The 17,109-nt window shown below is 54.1% G+C and overlaps 6 protein-coding genes across 6 annotated transcripts; 3 read left to right on the top strand and 3 right to left on the bottom strand.

The window, feature by feature from the left end:
- Positions 1-188: 188 nt before the first annotated feature.
- On the bottom strand, positions 189-1,218 carry C8Q71DRAFT_775712 (uncharacterized protein). Its single transcript, XM_047924620.1, has 4 exons — positions 1,067-1,218; positions 896-1,004; positions 443-841; positions 189-209 (listed from the first exon to the last, which is right to left on the bottom strand). The coding sequence occupies exons 2-3, from the start codon at positions 896-898 to the stop codon at positions 623-625; spliced, it is 222 nt and encodes a 73-aa protein (XP_047775711.1). The 5' UTR covers positions 899-1,004; positions 1,067-1,218; the 3' UTR covers positions 189-209; positions 443-622.
- A 408-nt stretch (positions 1,219-1,626) lies between these two features.
- On the bottom strand, positions 1,627-3,849 carry C8Q71DRAFT_245464 (acyl-CoA dehydrogenase NM domain-like protein). Its single transcript, XM_047917265.1, has 10 exons — positions 3,500-3,849; positions 3,364-3,447; positions 3,119-3,304; positions 2,888-3,063; positions 2,635-2,831; positions 2,479-2,569; positions 2,325-2,416; positions 2,161-2,255; positions 2,006-2,099; positions 1,627-1,949 (listed from the first exon to the last, which is right to left on the bottom strand). Exons 1-10 carry the CDS (start codon positions 3,647-3,649, stop codon positions 1,825-1,827), a joined length of 1,290 nt encoding a protein of 429 aa, XP_047775712.1. The 5' UTR covers positions 3,650-3,849; the 3' UTR covers positions 1,627-1,824.
- Positions 3,850-6,065: 2,216 nt separating this feature from the next.
- On the top strand, positions 6,066-7,080 carry C8Q71DRAFT_860718 (uncharacterized protein; the record flags this gene model as incomplete). The annotated part of the gene is made up of 3 exons (XM_047927821.1): positions 6,066-6,307; positions 6,374-6,447; positions 6,509-7,080. The coding sequence occupies 3 exons, from the start codon at positions 6,066-6,068 to the stop codon at positions 7,078-7,080; spliced, it is 888 nt and encodes a 295-aa protein (XP_047775713.1).
- A 1,993-nt stretch (positions 7,081-9,073) lies between these two features.
- C8Q71DRAFT_726059 (aspartic peptidase domain-containing protein) lies at positions 9,074-10,677 on the top strand (the record flags this gene model as incomplete). The annotated part of the gene is made up of 8 exons (XM_047921740.1): positions 9,074-9,252; positions 9,317-9,690; positions 9,752-9,819; positions 9,867-9,887; positions 9,936-10,176; positions 10,231-10,399; positions 10,454-10,549; positions 10,608-10,677. The coding sequence occupies 8 exons, from the start codon at positions 9,074-9,076 to the stop codon at positions 10,675-10,677; spliced, it is 1,218 nt and encodes a 405-aa protein (XP_047775714.1).
- Positions 10,678-11,770: 1,093 nt separating this feature from the next.
- On the top strand, positions 11,771-13,666 carry C8Q71DRAFT_775722 (uncharacterized protein). The gene is made up of 6 exons (XM_047924621.1): positions 11,771-12,403; positions 12,466-12,510; positions 12,565-12,787; positions 12,848-13,044; positions 13,105-13,361; positions 13,418-13,666. The coding sequence occupies exons 1-5, from the start codon at positions 12,077-12,079 to the stop codon at positions 13,345-13,347; spliced, it is 1,035 nt and encodes a 344-aa protein (XP_047775715.1). The 5' UTR covers positions 11,771-12,076; the 3' UTR covers positions 13,348-13,361; positions 13,418-13,666.
- C8Q71DRAFT_839903 (uncharacterized protein) lies at positions 13,667-15,381 on the bottom strand. Its single transcript, XM_047926509.1, has 5 exons — positions 14,818-15,381; positions 14,521-14,758; positions 14,176-14,470; positions 14,045-14,122; positions 13,667-13,990 (listed from the first exon to the last, which is right to left on the bottom strand). Exons 1-5 carry the CDS (start codon positions 15,137-15,139, stop codon positions 13,868-13,870), a joined length of 1,056 nt encoding a protein of 351 aa, XP_047775716.1. The 5' UTR covers positions 15,140-15,381; the 3' UTR covers positions 13,667-13,867.
- Between the last annotated feature and the right edge of the window lie 1,728 nt (positions 15,382-17,109).

Consider the following 17,109-nt stretch of genomic DNA (forward strand, 5'->3'; position numbering starts at 1 on the left):
GCGCGCGGCCTTCTCACTGACCTCCCGGTAATCATTCCTGATCAGGAGATATCGCTGTCAGTAGACGTTCTCCTAAGCTATCTGGGCAGATACAATTGAATCCTTGCCCCTGCCAAGAGGCGAGTAGGCAACAATATCGACAGGCACGCGTCAGCCAATCCGGATTGCACGATCTCCAGCTCGAAAGGCTGTACTCCATCTGACAAACGGTGAGCTTGTCTCCGATGTCATTGACGGCTTTCACCCGGCTCGGGACATCTACGCTGCATTAGGAGACCGATGCACCGAACTGTACTGTTTTCAACGTATGGGCGCAACGTCTACATCACCACTGGACTGGACAGGATAAATCAGGAAATACTCAGGAGAACATACTATTTGCGTACCTTCAGCCGGGGTGTCTGGATCGACGATATTGTGCTGTTAATACAAGTCAATCCAGGTCGTCTGGATTACCTTGAGCGAGTTTGGAGTCCAGTGACTTCGACGGCCTCAGGTTCGCTGGACCCGCCCAAGTCGAGCTCATCCCTGGGCTTTGGACGACCTTCCCGATCTTCGTCGCGAAGGAGGAGAATCTCCGAGCGCCTGCCGGTCGCCGCGAACCAATAAACCAAGCGTGGCCTCACCTGTAGAAGAGAAGCACAACAAGCGCCGCAGCGAGCGCCGTAAACCGTCGGTGGCCGGTAGATGTCTTGGGATGTGCGCGATGATCGCGGTACGTGCTACTACTCCCGTACATGGCCGCGGTGTCCCAGGAGGTGATGCCATGGTCCACCGCGCAGGTCAGCAGCTCGAAGGCCTGCTCCTTGTCGGTTGTCTTACCGTAGAAAGCACCGATACCTATGGGTAGGCGTCGGTTGGGAACGGCTGGCGAGATTGTGGAGTGGAACGTACCCATATCCCCAAAGCCGATGGCGCTGACTTCTGGTCCGGGAACGCCTAGGCGACGTGTAGGATACTACGTCGGTGGAGACATCACGATAGGTGGGTAATTTGTGGAATCGCTATATCCTTGTGAGATGATTGGTCTCGGGTTGCAACGCAAGCCAGGATGATGCAAGCCTACGCGCAGTTTGTCTATGACCTCGCAGTTTGACCCGACAGTAGCCACAGGGTAGGCACTCATATACGCGACCCATAGCAAGACATATGCGAAGGATCATCGCGATCGCTATGCTGCGCAGCTGCTGAATGGATACGTACGCGCGTGCTGACTGCTATCATACATGTATACAGCGATCAACGCCGGATGACAAATGACATTTTGAAATGAACACATACCGATGCTAAGCCAATATAGTGAGTCGTGGTCGAAGTGCCAGCACCCTGAAGGAGTACGTCAGTTACCTCCTCATTGGGGACAACGCTTCGTCGCCTGCCTCGTTTGAACATGCCGCCGATCAATGAGTACGCGCAGGTCATTTCCATACGGCTGGCAGACTGAAGTGATTGCTGGAGTGGTTGTTGGAAAAGGAGAGCCTAATAGACCCAGCAGGCAGACGCGACGCTGCCCAATACAGTACCGGCGTGCAAGTCCTTCATACACCCTGGATCAACCTCGGACATGGTCTCCCCCGACGGCCGGTTCTTGTTGATTGCGAGGACGCTCCTTCGGGCATTGTCTGGGTGATGTTTTGTAGCACGGTGATACACAGACAGCAGCATTGAGACTAAAATACACGATGATCGAGAGCATCCAATGACCGTTCCGTTCTGTCCAGTTGTGGTTGATATTCGCATAGATCCGTACATCAGTCCCATCGCATAGCACTGTAGATAGAAGGCAACTCAGAATCGCGGAGCGAGCGCGGTACCGATGTCCGACTAGGCAGAGCGGCGCTTGAACTCGTCGTTGAACTCACGTCCGATGAGCATCCTCCTGATCTCCTGCGTGCCTGCACCGACCGTGTACAGACGCGCATCCCGGAGGAAACGACCAGTGGGATACTCTGCGAGTGGACATCATGCATGAGATGTTAGTCGTGACGGAATCAAGCTCACGCACCATTGATGTAACCGTTACCCCCGAGCATCTGCATCGCTTCCATTGTGACTTCTACCGCACGGTCCGAAGAATAGAGAATCGCCCCAGCGCAATCCTAGCGTGTCGCTCAGTGGTCCATTGGAGGGTTCGTCAGTATGAACGGGAATAACACTTACCCGTCTGCTGACCTTTCCTTGGTCACAGGCCTTAGCGACGGCATACACGTACGAGCGCGAAGCGTTAAGCTTCGTGTACATGTCCGCAATCTTCCCTATGGATGGTCAACACAGAGACGTCAGCTAGGCAACGCGCGTGGGAAGACGGCTTTTCGAGGACTGACCCTGCATCAATTGGAAAGTCCCGACGGGGTGCCCGAATTGCTTGCGGTCGTGTACATATTCGACGGCGTAGTCGAATGCGGCCTGCATCAGCCTAGCGAGCGCCCGGGAGGTCAGCCGATAAAATTTTGTCCTTCCATTCGGTTCGCTACCCACCCCAGGGGACCGCCACATAGGACGAGGCGCTCGAGGTCGAGGCCAGACATGAGGACTTCGACACCCCGGTTTAGGGGCCCAAGTACATTCTCTGGATGTTGCATGTATACGGTCAGTCAGATAGCGCCTCGGAGTGAAGAGGATATTTTTTCTGACCGTCTGGGACATAGCAATCTTCGAAGACTAGCTCACAGGTGTCGCTTCCGCGCATACCTAGCTTGTCCAATTTCTGGTGCGTCGAGAACCCGGTGAATTTCCGCTCAATAACGAAGGCAGTTATGCCTCGCGAGCCTTTCTCTGGTGCTGTCTTGGCGTAGACAACAAGAGTTGACGCGGTCGGACCATTCGTTATCCTGCGCCATGCTGGGTAAGCGACGACTTGTCGAGGCACGCAGGGTATCCAGGTTACCAAAACTTGTTGCCATTCAACTTCCATCCGCCTTCGACCTTGGTCGCTCGCAATTGCATACTGACGACGTCACTGCCGCTTCCAGGCTCGCTCATAGCAAGACTGCCGACCTTCTTCCCCGCAACCAGATCAGGAAGGTACTTCGTCTTCTGTGCCTCCGTGCCCCATCGGTGTATCTGACAGGCAGCGCTGATTAGCAGAAAATTATGTGCGTCGTCTCGAGCGACATGCCTGATTCACACAAAGATTTGAGTGTGCGCCATATGACAACGCCACAGAACCGGACGCCCGTGATAGCTCTTCCATTGCAAGCGTGTGGTTTAAATAGCCCAGCGAAAGACCTCCGTACTCGGGTGATACAGTTATGCCGAGGAGCCCCATAGATCCCAGCTTCTCCCATAAGTCCTGCAACATGCCAAAAGAGACGGATGATGGTTCAGTCATGCGTAGTGGCCGGACTGAACTCTAAAACTCACCGCAGGGAAGGTGTTCGTTCTGTCAATCTCTGCCGCTCTTGGAGCAACCTCTCTCTGTGCGAACTCAGTTATAGCATCCCTGAACTGCCTTGCGTGAGTGTCCTGTTCCGTCTGCGACACAAGATCCGTTCAATACCTCAGCCTGGTCCTCCGTCAACCCTGCCACATCCGAGTTGTAGAACGAAACGTTCCGGCGATGGCTAACCGCTGCGCGAGCATAGAGGCTCCTCTGCCAGATGGTGCGGCGTGAAAGAATTGAGATGGACGAGAGAAGCTGACGATTCATTCTGTTTCGCGCAAAGTGTGGGGTCAAGCGACTATCACAGGGGTAATGAATTTACGAATGCGGGGAATCGACCTGGTCGACCACCCAAATCGGGCAACGCCGACGATCAAGTGGCAAATCACGTGCCATGAGGAGCTGTCCAACGCCACACCGGTCCTGCCGGATGCATCCTCATAGATCCTCATACTACGCAACGTGGCAACTTCCTTTGTTCCTTGACCTAGACTGGCTGCAGCGCTGAGAAAGGTCAGAGGAAGGCCCAAGTACTCTATGATACAGGGTTTCGTTAAGCCTGGATACTTAGGTCGATCAAGCGATGTGCCAGTGAGCATGGACTTTTCGAGGCAGTGAACGCGCCCAGGGAGCCGACAGCGAGGTATAACAACTCCGAGAGGTGCAATGGTCGTGTTAAGTCAGACCAATAAAAATCCCTGTGATTTTTCTGATTTGTCTCCGGGTGTCGGGTGTCACATAGAGTCTGCCTGCGACTGACTTGTCGCTCGGTGGCCTTCCACAATTAAATGCCGTCCCCGGTTTATCCGAGGATTCCGTACCAGGCCGCAAGCCTTACGTCGACTAACATGTGTCAACGGGCCCCTTCCCGCGTTGCTGTTGGACCAAGTGGAACGAGTCACTAACCAGGCGACAAACTTCTCCCGTGGCATTGGTTTCAACCTTAGCGACCTGTGGTTGCTCCTGCGCTTCCACAGGCACCTCCGAGGATGTGTGGCCAAAAGTGTCGACAGCAGCTAACCGAGGAATCTCGATGCTGCCTCTTGCTGCCCTTCCATACAACACGGCCGCCGCAGGCTGCAATATATGTACTCGATCACGATCACTCAGGATATCCAAGGTAGCCTCGACTCGCTGATCTACAGCCTGGGCCTTGAAATGGATCGCTTGCAGTGGCACCGCCAAGCGTGAGACGGTACGTATTTTTCTTGATCTACTGGCTGCACATGCAGGCGGCGATGCGGTTGCCCACGGCCCGTAACATCTCGTCCCGTCGGGTACTACCTAGGTACTACCGGAGAGCTGGGAGGCGCGGTCATGTCGTCTGTGGATATGCATGTGAAAATTAAGGCTACCTGTGCTACCTAGACATGACATGCTGGTGTCGTTAGCAAAGACTTGACTGTTCGATTGTCCTGGATAGGTTCTCAGTGAACGTCGTCATCGTTGCGAAGGCATCGGAACTGGAGGGGTGTAGTCAAGGTGTAGTGTATTACGATGTACTGAAAGCCAAATACCACAATCTGCCACCATAAACTCCACGCAAAAATCTTGTCGCCGTTGTACTAAGTACTTTGTATATAAACTGAATTGGAAGACTTATGTAACGTGTTACTACGCGTAACGCGTCAGTGGCGCGTCGAGCGGCGCGTCGCGATCACGAGCCTCATCGGCGCTAATGCGTGCCGCGCGTCGAGTCGTGGCGGCCCGGGCGTGCTCTTCTCCGACCAGTCTCCGAGTCACTACAATCATCTCAGTTCACTCACAGTGCTCTCAACCACCTTAGGCTTGAGCTCTGCTAGTACTCACATTATGTAAGTCCTTGCCGAATCTACTCCATCATAAAGGTATCCAACACTGTCACAATAATTACAGTACAGGGCCGCGTCGGTATGCTGAGCCGGCCACCAATCACTCGAAGCGCTACCGTATGGCAATTGACATGGACATCCTCCGAGTGGTCGACTTGAGATCTGATATTACTGGTAAGCACGAGGCATGTTACGGCTCACAGGATGAGGTATACTCACAAAAGGGCAAACTATTTGTCTGCCATGATATGCCTTGTGTGTACACGCCAGGTGCAGGGCTTGTGTGCGAAGTCCCTATACAGTTGACCGCCAATACTCTGCTTGTGTTCGACCAACGCCGACCGAGCAGGTATGTATTTATTGTGGCGCAGGCTTGCGTTGCTCGAGCGCCAGGCGCCCTTCAATCTGTGACCCTGTTAGTCAGCAAACTAACTGCTGCGTTCGTGTTATAGCCGTCTAGGGCACAACACCCACGTTCACTGGCAACGACTGACAGCGACGCACGGGCCGACCCTTAGAAGACCGCCCTCCCCTCCGTTCCAGAGGTCTTCAAGTTCCTAGGGGAGACTAGATACCGACTGGTGTGTTCAAAAACTATTGGGTTGCAGCGATTGGCAGCTACCGCCGGTCCCCCTATATCATGGGCACTTGAGCGTGAGTCACTAGGCCATTTCCTGGATAGCTAATTTGTGCGACTACCAGTCACCTGTGTCGAGTCATTACCGAACTGCGCTGTCTCGCACTACTGACTCGAATTCTGGACTTGATCTTGGCCTTTTGTCAATGCCCGCCGTCGGACACATCTCACACAGAAGACAAGCTTCTGTTGTCTGCTCTCGTTCCCTCCGGCGAAGACGTCCAAGAAACATACGATGCCAAACACTTCCGGGCTGCGCGTCGTCTGCTTCGCGTCTGCTCAGGAGTTCGTCCATGCCGTAGAGCCGTTCGATGATCCCTTCATGAATTTCGGCTTAGGGACAGTCATGGACACTGGCAGCCTCCCATCATCGACTGCCTCCAAATATGCTGATGCAGGCGACTCAAACGCGGGTGGGACGGTCCACAACCCCATGGAACGTTCCTTTGTCGCCGCATTCGAAGGCGAGCGATTAATGTAGGTAATTTTTGTCCTCTAAACTGTCTTGCGCGTTCAGCCTACTGATAGCATGTGCACGCGTAGACTGACTGCAACATACACAACGAAACCCCCTCCGTGCATCCTTTCATACCCTACCACGACATCACCCTCTCCTAGTATCTGCATGTGCGCTTCTGGCTACTTCGCTCGATCTCACCCCTGTACGATAGCTTGTAGGCCCGCAAGACGCGGTCGCAGCCCTACTGGCAGCTTGGCCCAATCTTCGCACATCTCCTCCATCGTTCACTGCCACCGCTTGCTTCGCTACCCTTGACACTCTTCGCTCTGCTGTGCATCCCACCCCTCGCGTCGAAGAGGATGTGGAATACCACTACAAGATATGCTTTGCGGAGCCCGAGGACGCCCAGCCGCTGGTAGCCCTTGTGCTCGCGCTGTCCGCTCACTCACCGGGACCTATGCGGCCGTCGCATGCTATCCTGAGCACTCTGCAGAAGGCGATCGCTACACGAACAGTCTACGTCGTCCACACGGATCAGCGACTCAGAGGTGATCCTGAACCGAATCAGCACACGAAGGAGCATCGAGGACTGATGGGGTTTCTGCTGCTTGAACGCATCACACCGCCGCATACGGTCGCCATCCGCAACGTTTTCGTTGTGCCTGAGCACCGTAGGCGAGGCCTCGCCGAGACACTGGTGAGGGCAGTGACACAGGCTTGTCTTGGTCTCCCGGTTGAGAGTGCGCAAGGGCCGGCGAATGTTGAGGTTGAAGTTGGTACGCCAGGATAGAGTGGCCAAATCGCCCAATTCCAATTGGACGTGGTGCCGCGTGCGTGATGAATAAGTAAGTAGCACGTGTTCGGTGAGCACTGTCAATGTAGTCTGTGAGGCGCGCATGGAATTGAAATATCGACGTAGACTTCGGATGACCATTTCGAGCTCAACATGTTCTCCTTGTCCTCTCATATTTCTCATGCTCGCTTGGATTCTCGTCTCCAGTAAGCTCCATCGCAGTAGCAAGTCCCACTGCCTTCAGCAAAAATCCATCTATGGTCGCAATGTCCGACCGAGCTATAGGAGTGAGCGGTGCGGACCGGGTCACTAGGGCGAAGGCGGGCATCTCGCAATCGCGCTCGTGAACATATGTGGAGCAAGCGTATGGGGCACTACCCAGCTGCACGGCAATCCGACGATGCCAACAATGCACGGGAGCGATAGATGTATCGTAGGCATATGGTAAGTGACTTCCTCTTGTATCTTCACATTGCCCAATCCCGCTTCCTAGCAATTTGCTAGACCCGCCCGACACGGGCCACGCGTGGGCGCGACTCTGCAACGGCATGCGCTGCGTCTATCTCTGCGAACATGTAGGTTGCATGCGGTCCCTATAGGCGTCGACCGCAGCCACATTCAAAATGGTGGTCCATGTGGCAGGATCCGTACGACGTCACCAAAATGAGGCGAGTCGGCGTGTTTCATTTCCATATGCATTCGTCGCAAAAGTAGAGCTTGGACGCAGTGCTGGTGGAATGCTGCTGAAGTAATGTGCCTACTATTGTACCAATGGTCATCGACATCGACGATGCCCGCCGTAATGTGGAAAGCGCGATCTTGTCTTACGCATTGTGTAGCGGCGCGACCTTCTCCCCGTCCAGGATCCGCGCCATGCAGAGATCATACGCCCCTTTCTGTTACGTCGTTGTGCCATATTGGCCATATACCGCCAATAAGTATCAGCTCCCCCGTTGTCATGCTCAGGTGTAATGACACAGCATGTCGGGTTTGTGCGCATGATCACTACTAGCATGTCTTCCACATGGTGTCTTGCGCTCCCTCCCGCTCAAGGCCTTCGATCAACCGCCGTATTGCGGTAGGATGTGGTTATGTAGGTCATTTTGGTCGATGGTATAGCATTGACATCAGTAACAGCTAGTAACACCTGGGGGCAGTCCGTGTGGTTTGTTAACTTTGAACTCAACTGCTGAGGTCGCCAAGTCTCGGTACTGAACTGCGGTAGCTGCGACCCTCTGTGGTTCAAACATCACCGCATCGACACGCGTCGACACTCGACTCGTATACAATCTACTTAATGTGCAGACGGGAGCACGAGATGCTTCACCGGGATTCTCGGAAACACCCTTATCTCTTCCCGACTGACCAGGTATGGCACAACCACGAGCAAGATAGAATTCGTTTGATCGGCTAACGGATGGATGCGCGTTCGTGCGGGGAATGGACTTCCGCATCATAAGGATACAACAGCGCCTCGATAGCGGATCAACAGACATCCTCATGGAAGTCCCGCCTCCTCCCTGCCTCACCGCTGAATTGCACGCTAAACGCGCTTCCAACCGCTTCGAACACGCTACTGTGGAGCGGCGTCCATCATGCCTGCTTCCGGGAAAGCCCCCGGACCGGCGCTGACGCCCACTTACGGCGGGATGTGAGGTATGCACGAGAGCTCACTTCCTTTCTCATTTCAATCATGGAATCACAAACCAATTGCAGGGTCTCCTTGGACACGAACTGAGCATGCTTGTAATACCACCTGCGACAGCTTCTCGACCAACATGGCGGTGGTCCTCGTCATATGGCCTGTTCGGAAAGACATGTGCGCCCCAGAAGGCTTCGCTTCTTCATGAAACGACTGCCGAAGATGCATATAAGCCGTCGCGATGGACTTTGAAGAGCAGGTCGCCTCGTTCGTACCATCCGCGGTCCTTTCCAAGGTCTCCTACATCAGCTTCAGCCTTTAGCTCTTCAGCTCCTTAGCTCGACAGCCATGTTCCCCAAGGCAGCTCTGCTCACCCTCGCTCTCACCTTCGTCGCCTCCGCCTCGCCGGTCTTCAAGGATACCCAGAACGGGATCCGCATTCCCCTCCAGAAGCGGAACACGTTGACCAAGGCTGATGGCTCCTTCGACCGTGAGGCTGCCCTCCGGCAGAAGGTCAAGGTGCAGAAGTACGTAGCTCTCGTCTCTTCCCTTCAACAACAGACATGCTCATGCGTCCATCGCGTCTTCTAGCAAGCACCGCCAGAACCTAATGACCATCGACAGCAAGGTCGGTCTGGAGAACTTCAACCAGGGCGCGCACGTCCCCGAGTTGGCTGTCCTGCCCGCTTCCCTTCAAAAGCGCCAGAGCGCCTCCCTGACGGACCAGCAGAACAACTTGGAGTGGACGGGCACTGTGTCTATTGGCACGCCCGCGCAGGATTTCACCATTGACTTCGATACCGGCTCTGCTGACCTCTGGGTCCCGTCCTCCGACTGCAGCGGCTGCCAGTCTCAGGCTTCCTACAATGCCAACTCGTCCTCGACGAGCAAGGAGCAGAGCGGCAACTTCCAGATCCAGTACGGTGACGGCTCTACTGCCTCCGGCCCCATCTACTCCGATACCGGTATGTGTAGTCGGAGTGATCTCTCTCGCTGCTCCGTGCTCACACTTTTATTGCATTACAGTTGCAGTCGCTGGCGTGTCGGTCACTGGTCAGTACCTCTCCGCTGTCACCAGCGAGACCGGTGACCTTGTCGGTGGGCCGAATGATGGCCTAATGGGCATGGCCTTCCCTACCAGTCACTCTCTCAGCTGAAATCGGTACGTCAGGTGCTGACTGCTTTGGCCCCATACTCACGCAATGTGCAGGACCCGTACTTCTGGACTGCTGTTAACCAGAAGGCCGTGGACCAGGGCGTGTTCGCCTTCAAGCTCTCGTCCAGCGACTCCCAGCTCTACATCGGTGGCACTGACAATTCGCTGTATTCCGGCGACATCGAGTACCACGACCTCTCGTCGTCGTCACAGGGCTTCTGGCAGATCAGTGGTGCGAGTGCCGTCGTCAACAACAAGTCCGCAGTCTCGAACTTCGACACCATCATCGACTCTGGTAAGCGACGATGGGACTGGTCTTGTTGCTTGGCTGAGCTCACCGTGTGCGTAGGCACCACGATTGCGTACGGTCCCCCCGATGCCGTAAAGCAGTTCTATGCTGCCATCGACGGCTCGTCGGAGTACGACTCACAGAACGGCTACTACTCCGTCCCGTGCGATTCCATTCCGACCATCGCCTTCTCGTGGGGCAGCAACAACTGGGAGATCTCCTCGGACACGTAAGGGCTCTACGTGGTCATGCTGGGTCCACAACTGACTGTTGATGTGCACAGCTTTAACCTCGGTACTACCTCTGACGGCAACTGCCAGGGTGCAATCGCTGCCCAGGACCTCGGGCTCGGTGACAACGTCTGGCTCCTCGGTGACACGTACGTGGTTGCCCTTTCTGATGGCATCGAACAGTTGATTGACACCTATGGCGAACAGGCTCATGAGGAATGTCTACACCGCATTCTCGGTCGACAACAACGCCGTTGGCTTCGCTTCGCTCTCGTAAAATAATGTATCGGCAAGCGTTTATTACGGAGTTACGCACCATGCAACAACCTTGTACGCTCATTGACACCGCACGGCGCAGTAGACTGTTGTACCTGTCATTACAGTGTATATATTGCTCTCATTCTGACTTCGTTGATCTGCTTCTTCTCTGTCGGATCGCCCCAATGCGTAAGGGGGTGCTATAATTGGTGGGAATTGAGAGGTCATGTGAGCCTTGGCTTTCCTCTTCCGTGTACAAGACTGCACTGACTAGTACTGGGAATGAACCGCAGAGACTTGAACAACAGCTCCGCATCGCCGTGATACGGACTTGGACATCAGACTTCAGCGCTTCAGCCAGTCAATGTTCTTCAATGATGGTCGCAACAAGCATCCACGAGTGGATGTTTTCACTCCATGCCTCGCTCTCGCCTAGGCGACCAGAAAAGTACGGAGGCGGCGAGACTGAACTGGTCCGTGCTAATATTCGCCATAGGCCGGTTACAAATTCTTTCTGGTTTCCTTGAACCTTCACTTTCGGACCAATCGAGGCGGTCTGTGCCATACCGCCGGCACGGCACTTTTCGTCTTGGCATCGAAGCGACAGCGCCAGCAGATCGGATCCATTCAAGGACACAATGATATGCGTAACGTTGTGGCCTGATATGCCTGCTATGTCGGCCACATGGTGGCGGGTCATAACGTGCTGCAATCACGGTTACTAGTAAGTTCTCTGTCCTATATTGGTCCCAGGCGCCGTACCGACCCCGCATCTGCTGCGATAGATCGATTCGCTCCTTCACTTGTATGGAAATGACAACCGACCTTCGCAGATACGATCGTCATCTCTGGTCGTGCAGGTACGAGGGCAAGGTACCATCCGCGAAATCTGTTCGGTAGCGTGCATCGCATGGAAGCCGCTGCATGAAGGCCACGCCGATCTGCTCGCAGAACAAATAGTAACAACGGTCTCACCCTGCTTCCGGCGGATCTAAATGCTGTAGCAACAGTCGGTACGGTATGTAGGGGTCAAAAATACTGAAGTATACTTCTCCCAACAGTCTGATGAAACGCCACTACTGCCACATGATGCGCATTCCCTCGATAGGATTGTATATTTCAAGTCGCGGATCCAAACTGGGTAGTCGATAGCCCATAAGCTTTTACCCCGACCCTCCACCGATGGAGCTCACTGATCGCCCTGTGTTATCCGACAACGCTCACAAGAGTCTACCTTCTATGCAACAATAAGTGTTCGCACATAGCTTTCCTTCTGAACCACACGGCAATTTGGGTATGGCCTTGCCAAACAGCGGTGCTCGTACCGGGTTTACGATCTCATGGGACACTCATGCTCTGACTGCAGGTATATAATCAAATCGAAGATGGTCAGTGTTCACCGCCGTCCCTAGCCCACGATGCCCCCGCTGGCGCTGCCGCCGTCGACGGTGTTTCCTCTCACAGAAGCACAGCTGGTCTCGCTCTTCATGCAGAGCTTCGCATTTGGCGTGCATGCGGTTGTCTTCGCGGTCTGTATCCACAGGTGGTTCAGCCGGTTCAAGATGGCCGGACTCAATACCAAGTCCTGGCCTTGGGTGGTCGTCGCTACTGCCTTGTTCATCATCGGCGCGGTGGATGTATCCCTGAACTTGTCGCACAATGTGGTTGCATTCGTGTTCTTCAAGGGATTTGGAGGCGCCACGTTCCAATTCGAGATTGTATCGTTCTGGATCAATATCGTTAGGGTGAGTAGTGCATCATCCGATATATGTCCTTGCCCCCAGCTAGGCTGACCACCTGCTTCCAGAGCGTGCTATATTCCCTCAATGTGATGATCTCCGATGCTGCTCTGGTAGGAGGTGCTGCTGCGCTCGGTGATCGCAGCCAATAATGTCACTCTGCCTAGATTTATCGTTGCTGGATCGTATGTGCCCACTGGAAGCCACGTCGCTGGGTTGTCATTGCTCTCCCCTGCTTGTTATGGCTCGGCGCAACGATCTGCGCGAGCGCAGATGTCTTCTATGTGGCCACCCTTGACATCATGAGCTCGATACCGCACGAGAAAACCCTCCGGCCATACCTTTTTGCCACATATTTGCTGTCGCTCCTTCTAAACATCTCAGTCACTGGTCTGTCTTGTTGGCTGAGCTCGTCTGGCATGCATAGTAACTGACGTTCCTACGTCACAGGCTTGATCGTTTATCGGATGTGGTCGCTCAACAAGAAAATATCGTCACTCACCAAGCAGCGTCGAAACGGGTCGGAACGTCTCAAAACCGTCAATCGCATATTCCTGGAGTCCGCGCTCTTGTACACATTATCCGTCGTTATCAGCGCCGTCTTGGAAATGGTCAGTAACGACGCCTTCTACAGCATTACATCTGTCGTAAGTCCAGCCTCGACCAGTCTCGATGCTATCTTCGTCTACTTAACGCGCCGTCGGTAGAACGTGGAACTTGGAGGAATAACCTTCGACCTCATCATCATCCGTACATGGACGGCAATCGCGCGCGAAGATAGCCGCACATTCGTCGAGTCGTTCATCATGGAACCTCCTCCCGCATTACCGCTTCTGGACTTCCGGGGATCTGGCTCATTTACCCTCCCTCCTCCGAGTCGTATCAGCTTCGCCGCCCCATCGGAGCTTGGCAGCTACCGTACCGATGTCAGCAAGTCGAGAAGATTCTGAGAGCATGGAACATGGTAAGCCCTTCTCGTGTTACCAGTCTTAGCTTCAGTTCACGTAGCTTCGTCTGAAGCAACTCGCTTGCTACATCAGCTTGGCTAGGCGGTCTTGGTATCAATTTTCACGACATTCTCCCTTCATTTGCACAGTGGCGGCTCGGACAGACCACATCTTGGACATTGAGTGATTGGACTTAAAATTGGACACATAACTATCTATGGACATTACTGTGCAGCGATTGCATGTCAGAACAATATGTAGCTTCAACTTGTATATAGACCAACCTTGTATTGCTCTTTCGGCGGAATATATGGAGTCTGTAGATGTGATGCAATGAACAACAGTGTTGTATTGATAGCGTGACAAGAAAAGGTGCGTACTACAGGTATGCTACAGAGGGGCGCCATGTCCATGCAATAACTTAAAACATCGACGTTGGCTGATCATCGTGTATTGGAACGTAGTGAGCACCAAGAAATCGACCCGATTACAACATGTGGAGCAGGATGCGGCGGGTCAAGCATCAGAAGATGACAGAGTCGCCGTCGGCGCTTCCACCAGTCCCTTCGCCCGACTTATCCGTACGCAACTTCTTCGCCCAGCGCAGACCACACGCGTTGCAAAGGGTTTTGGGGCCTCCAGGTCCCTGACCGACGAAGTGTTCAGACACTGCACTACATGCCGCGTGCGGAGGACTTACCTTGCGCCATTCGGGCGAGTCCGTGCGGCCGCACGTCTGGCAGACGTGTTGTTCTCCTCCGTTGAATATCCGTTTCGCCTGGACACGCAACGTCAAGATTGACAGGATGAGCAGTGCCCCACTACGCTTACCTTCTTCCTTGAGCCGTTCGGGTCTGAACCGTCATCGTCTGCGTCGTTTAACGCATCATGCCCTTGACCGCCGAAGCTCGTGCCCCCAGCTAGTGTTTCATCGAAGATAGTATACAAACCATCACTAGTTCGTTGGGACACGTGCGGAGCGAGTTGAGTCACAGAAGAGGCTGACGAAAGAGTGGGCGAGGCCGACGGGAACATCACATTCAGAGCCTTAGCCTGTGCGCGGAGGTGGGTGACGCGTTGTTGCAGGCGTTCGTTCTCCATTTTCAGCTCGAGGAATGTGTTGACCCTGTGAATGGCTCAGGGATCATGACAGACGCGCACTACACGCACACTCACATCGCGGTGTTCCTACTTGGGTAGGGCTTTGCCACGGCGAAGAAGCATCTGAAGTCATCCGAGTCGGGAAAGAAGTGCGGTTTGCCGGTGATTTCGAAGAGCACCTCTCGAGGGCGGGACGAGTAGTCACTGGCCATATAGAACTCATTCTTGCATTGCAACCGCGCGTACGTGAGCAGTGAGCCTCTCGCGTGCAGGCTCTCTTGGAAGTGGCTGCGGAAGCTGGGGCGATCGTCCACTGACACGCGCAATAAGTCAGATACATCCATCGAGTCGTACAATATGTATGCAGCTCACCGTTCATGAGATCTGTAATGTCACCGTCTACCAAGTCCTCATCTTTCCAACCGAGTAGATCCTCTACCGCCGTGCCACAGTACCACACTTTGCACGCCGGCGAGAGGACGAGCATGATCGCCTCGCGCAGCTCCGTGACGAGCAGGTCGGCCCATCGTTTCCGCCTCGTGAATTCGAAGCTCCTGCTGTCTCTTGACTTCGCGCTGGGGCTCGTGTTCGTGTTCGCGCTCGCGTTGGGTGCGGCCGACTCGCGGTTCGACGAGGTCGGCGTGCTACTCGCCGACGCGACGATGTGTTGTGGCATGGCCTCTGCGAGGGACATGGTGGGAAGTCGTGAGGAAGGTGGGGATTCGGAGGGACTGCACGCGCATTTTGAGGTCAAGACAGAGTTATGTCACTGCTTTACGAAAGTGCGACAGAAACGGGTGCAGATGTGGCCGGCGCTAACCTTCTTGCACTTCGGCTTGCCTTTTTGGGCGACGGAACGTAGACGCGTGTTCGTCCCTCGGAGTCGTCCTGCTCCTCTCTAATCACAACCATCAGGGATTCAAACGCATATGAAACGATTGTAGGTCGCTCGGAAACATGCTATGTATCTGTTGGAGAAGAGGACTGCACGTAGTCGCGATCGACTCGTCTGTACTGGAGATACCGTCGGGTGCCTAGCATTCGCACGCCGTACTACAGGAATGGTGCATCAGGATTAGACGTTACCCCTCATGAGCTTAACCGGCGGTTTGCAAGCTATGAATGCCCCCTTCAGGCTAGGCTCACGTATCAATGTAGCTGAGCCTCAGACTCGAGATGCACACCGAGTCCAGCGGATTTGGGTTCTATGGTGGCCCACAGTATACATTAACTCGCTCATTGAACCATGTATGTGCCGTATACGTAAGGCCCCATGTAGAGGGGAATTTATCGGTCCTGTGTCATCGCTGGATATTGCGACGATGCTCTCCACATCTCATACTGCCTGGCACTAGGCGCGATTCTCCTAACCTATCAAAGGGGCATTTAGCAGATGGCACGAGGGACGTAACTTACCAAGGTTCGATGTCCAGTCAAGCACAACGATGGCACTTATTGCCGTAGCCGGCATAGTGTACAATCGCCCGGTACCCGGTGGAAAAGTACCCGCACTTTCACGGTCTTCTGGCTAGGGAGTTAGAGAGGGACGTACTGCATAGAGGGCGAAACATCGATCGGCCATTTCGACCGCATATCGCTCGCAAATCCGTCCAGTTCGAGCGGTGTTGGCCGCGAATGGATCACCAGGCGGTCGATATCTCAACTGCTGAACACTGACCGGTGTTGTTGAGTACTCGCAATCGCCGTCGTATACGTACCGCCCCACTTCGAGACCAACCAATTGACCTGTGCATGTACAAGTACACCGCCCATTAGTACATGCTGTCATGTTAGGATAGAAGAATCACATGAAGGCAAAGCTACTTACTGATTCAACCGCGCCATTGAGGGATAGGGCGACAAGTGAAGTCGAAGATATTCGGTGCGGCGTTAGGACTATCGCTGAGTGGTCATGAACCCTGATATTAAGGTTCTCCTCGGGTCAACTGGCTTCGAGGACAGCCGCGGAGCGAGATTTGACAGAGCATTCCCGGCTTGAAGGACGTTCGGTGGGAAGGTATGAAACGTGCACGATGGATCCTATGGATGGAAGGCCATCAGAATGCAGACACATACTCACGACTCATCGCCCTTGCGTTGTGAGGTGAATGTGGGCGCAGATCGAGCATAGACACAGACAAAGCGGTCTGTCACACCATGTCGAAGCTGAGCAGGGTATTGAACCGGAGTTGGTAACCGCTATTGGTCGAGGGTTTGAGGAGACGAGTCGTGGTAGTCAGCCTTTAATTGAAAAGCATATCTAAACAGAACGAATTGCGAGGCGATAGTCCTCGGTAGCCCCGTCTTTTCGTTTCGGGGGACTGTACAGTGAGTACTGATGTCATCGAGACGTCCAGCCCCTGGAAACGATAGCGATGACTACTGAATGTGTGAATACCATCGCTACGGCGGGTGCAGTGTGTGGCAATCACCGAGGGCGACGACAATGTGCGCCGCATCTTGTTCGTCGAGCATCCAAACCAAGCTGATTGGCGGCCTTGATGTGCAAGAGGCGACGACGTATCGAACACAATCACCGACTTGTCCGATGCAGATGCAACATTGCGTCGAACTCTGTCAGAGTGGCTCAGAATGTCAAAACCTGCGCACACGCCGAAAGTTTCCATGTATCGTCGTGAAACTTTCATGAGCTCACGTGATACT

This window comes from Rhodofomes roseus, assembly GCF_022264815.1.
Source record: "Rhodofomes roseus strain CIRM-BRFM 1785 chromosome Unknown C8Q71scaffold_20, whole genome shotgun sequence".
NCBI classification, from domain to species: Eukaryota; Fungi; Basidiomycota; class Agaricomycetes; order Polyporales; family Fomitopsidaceae; genus Rhodofomes; species Rhodofomes roseus.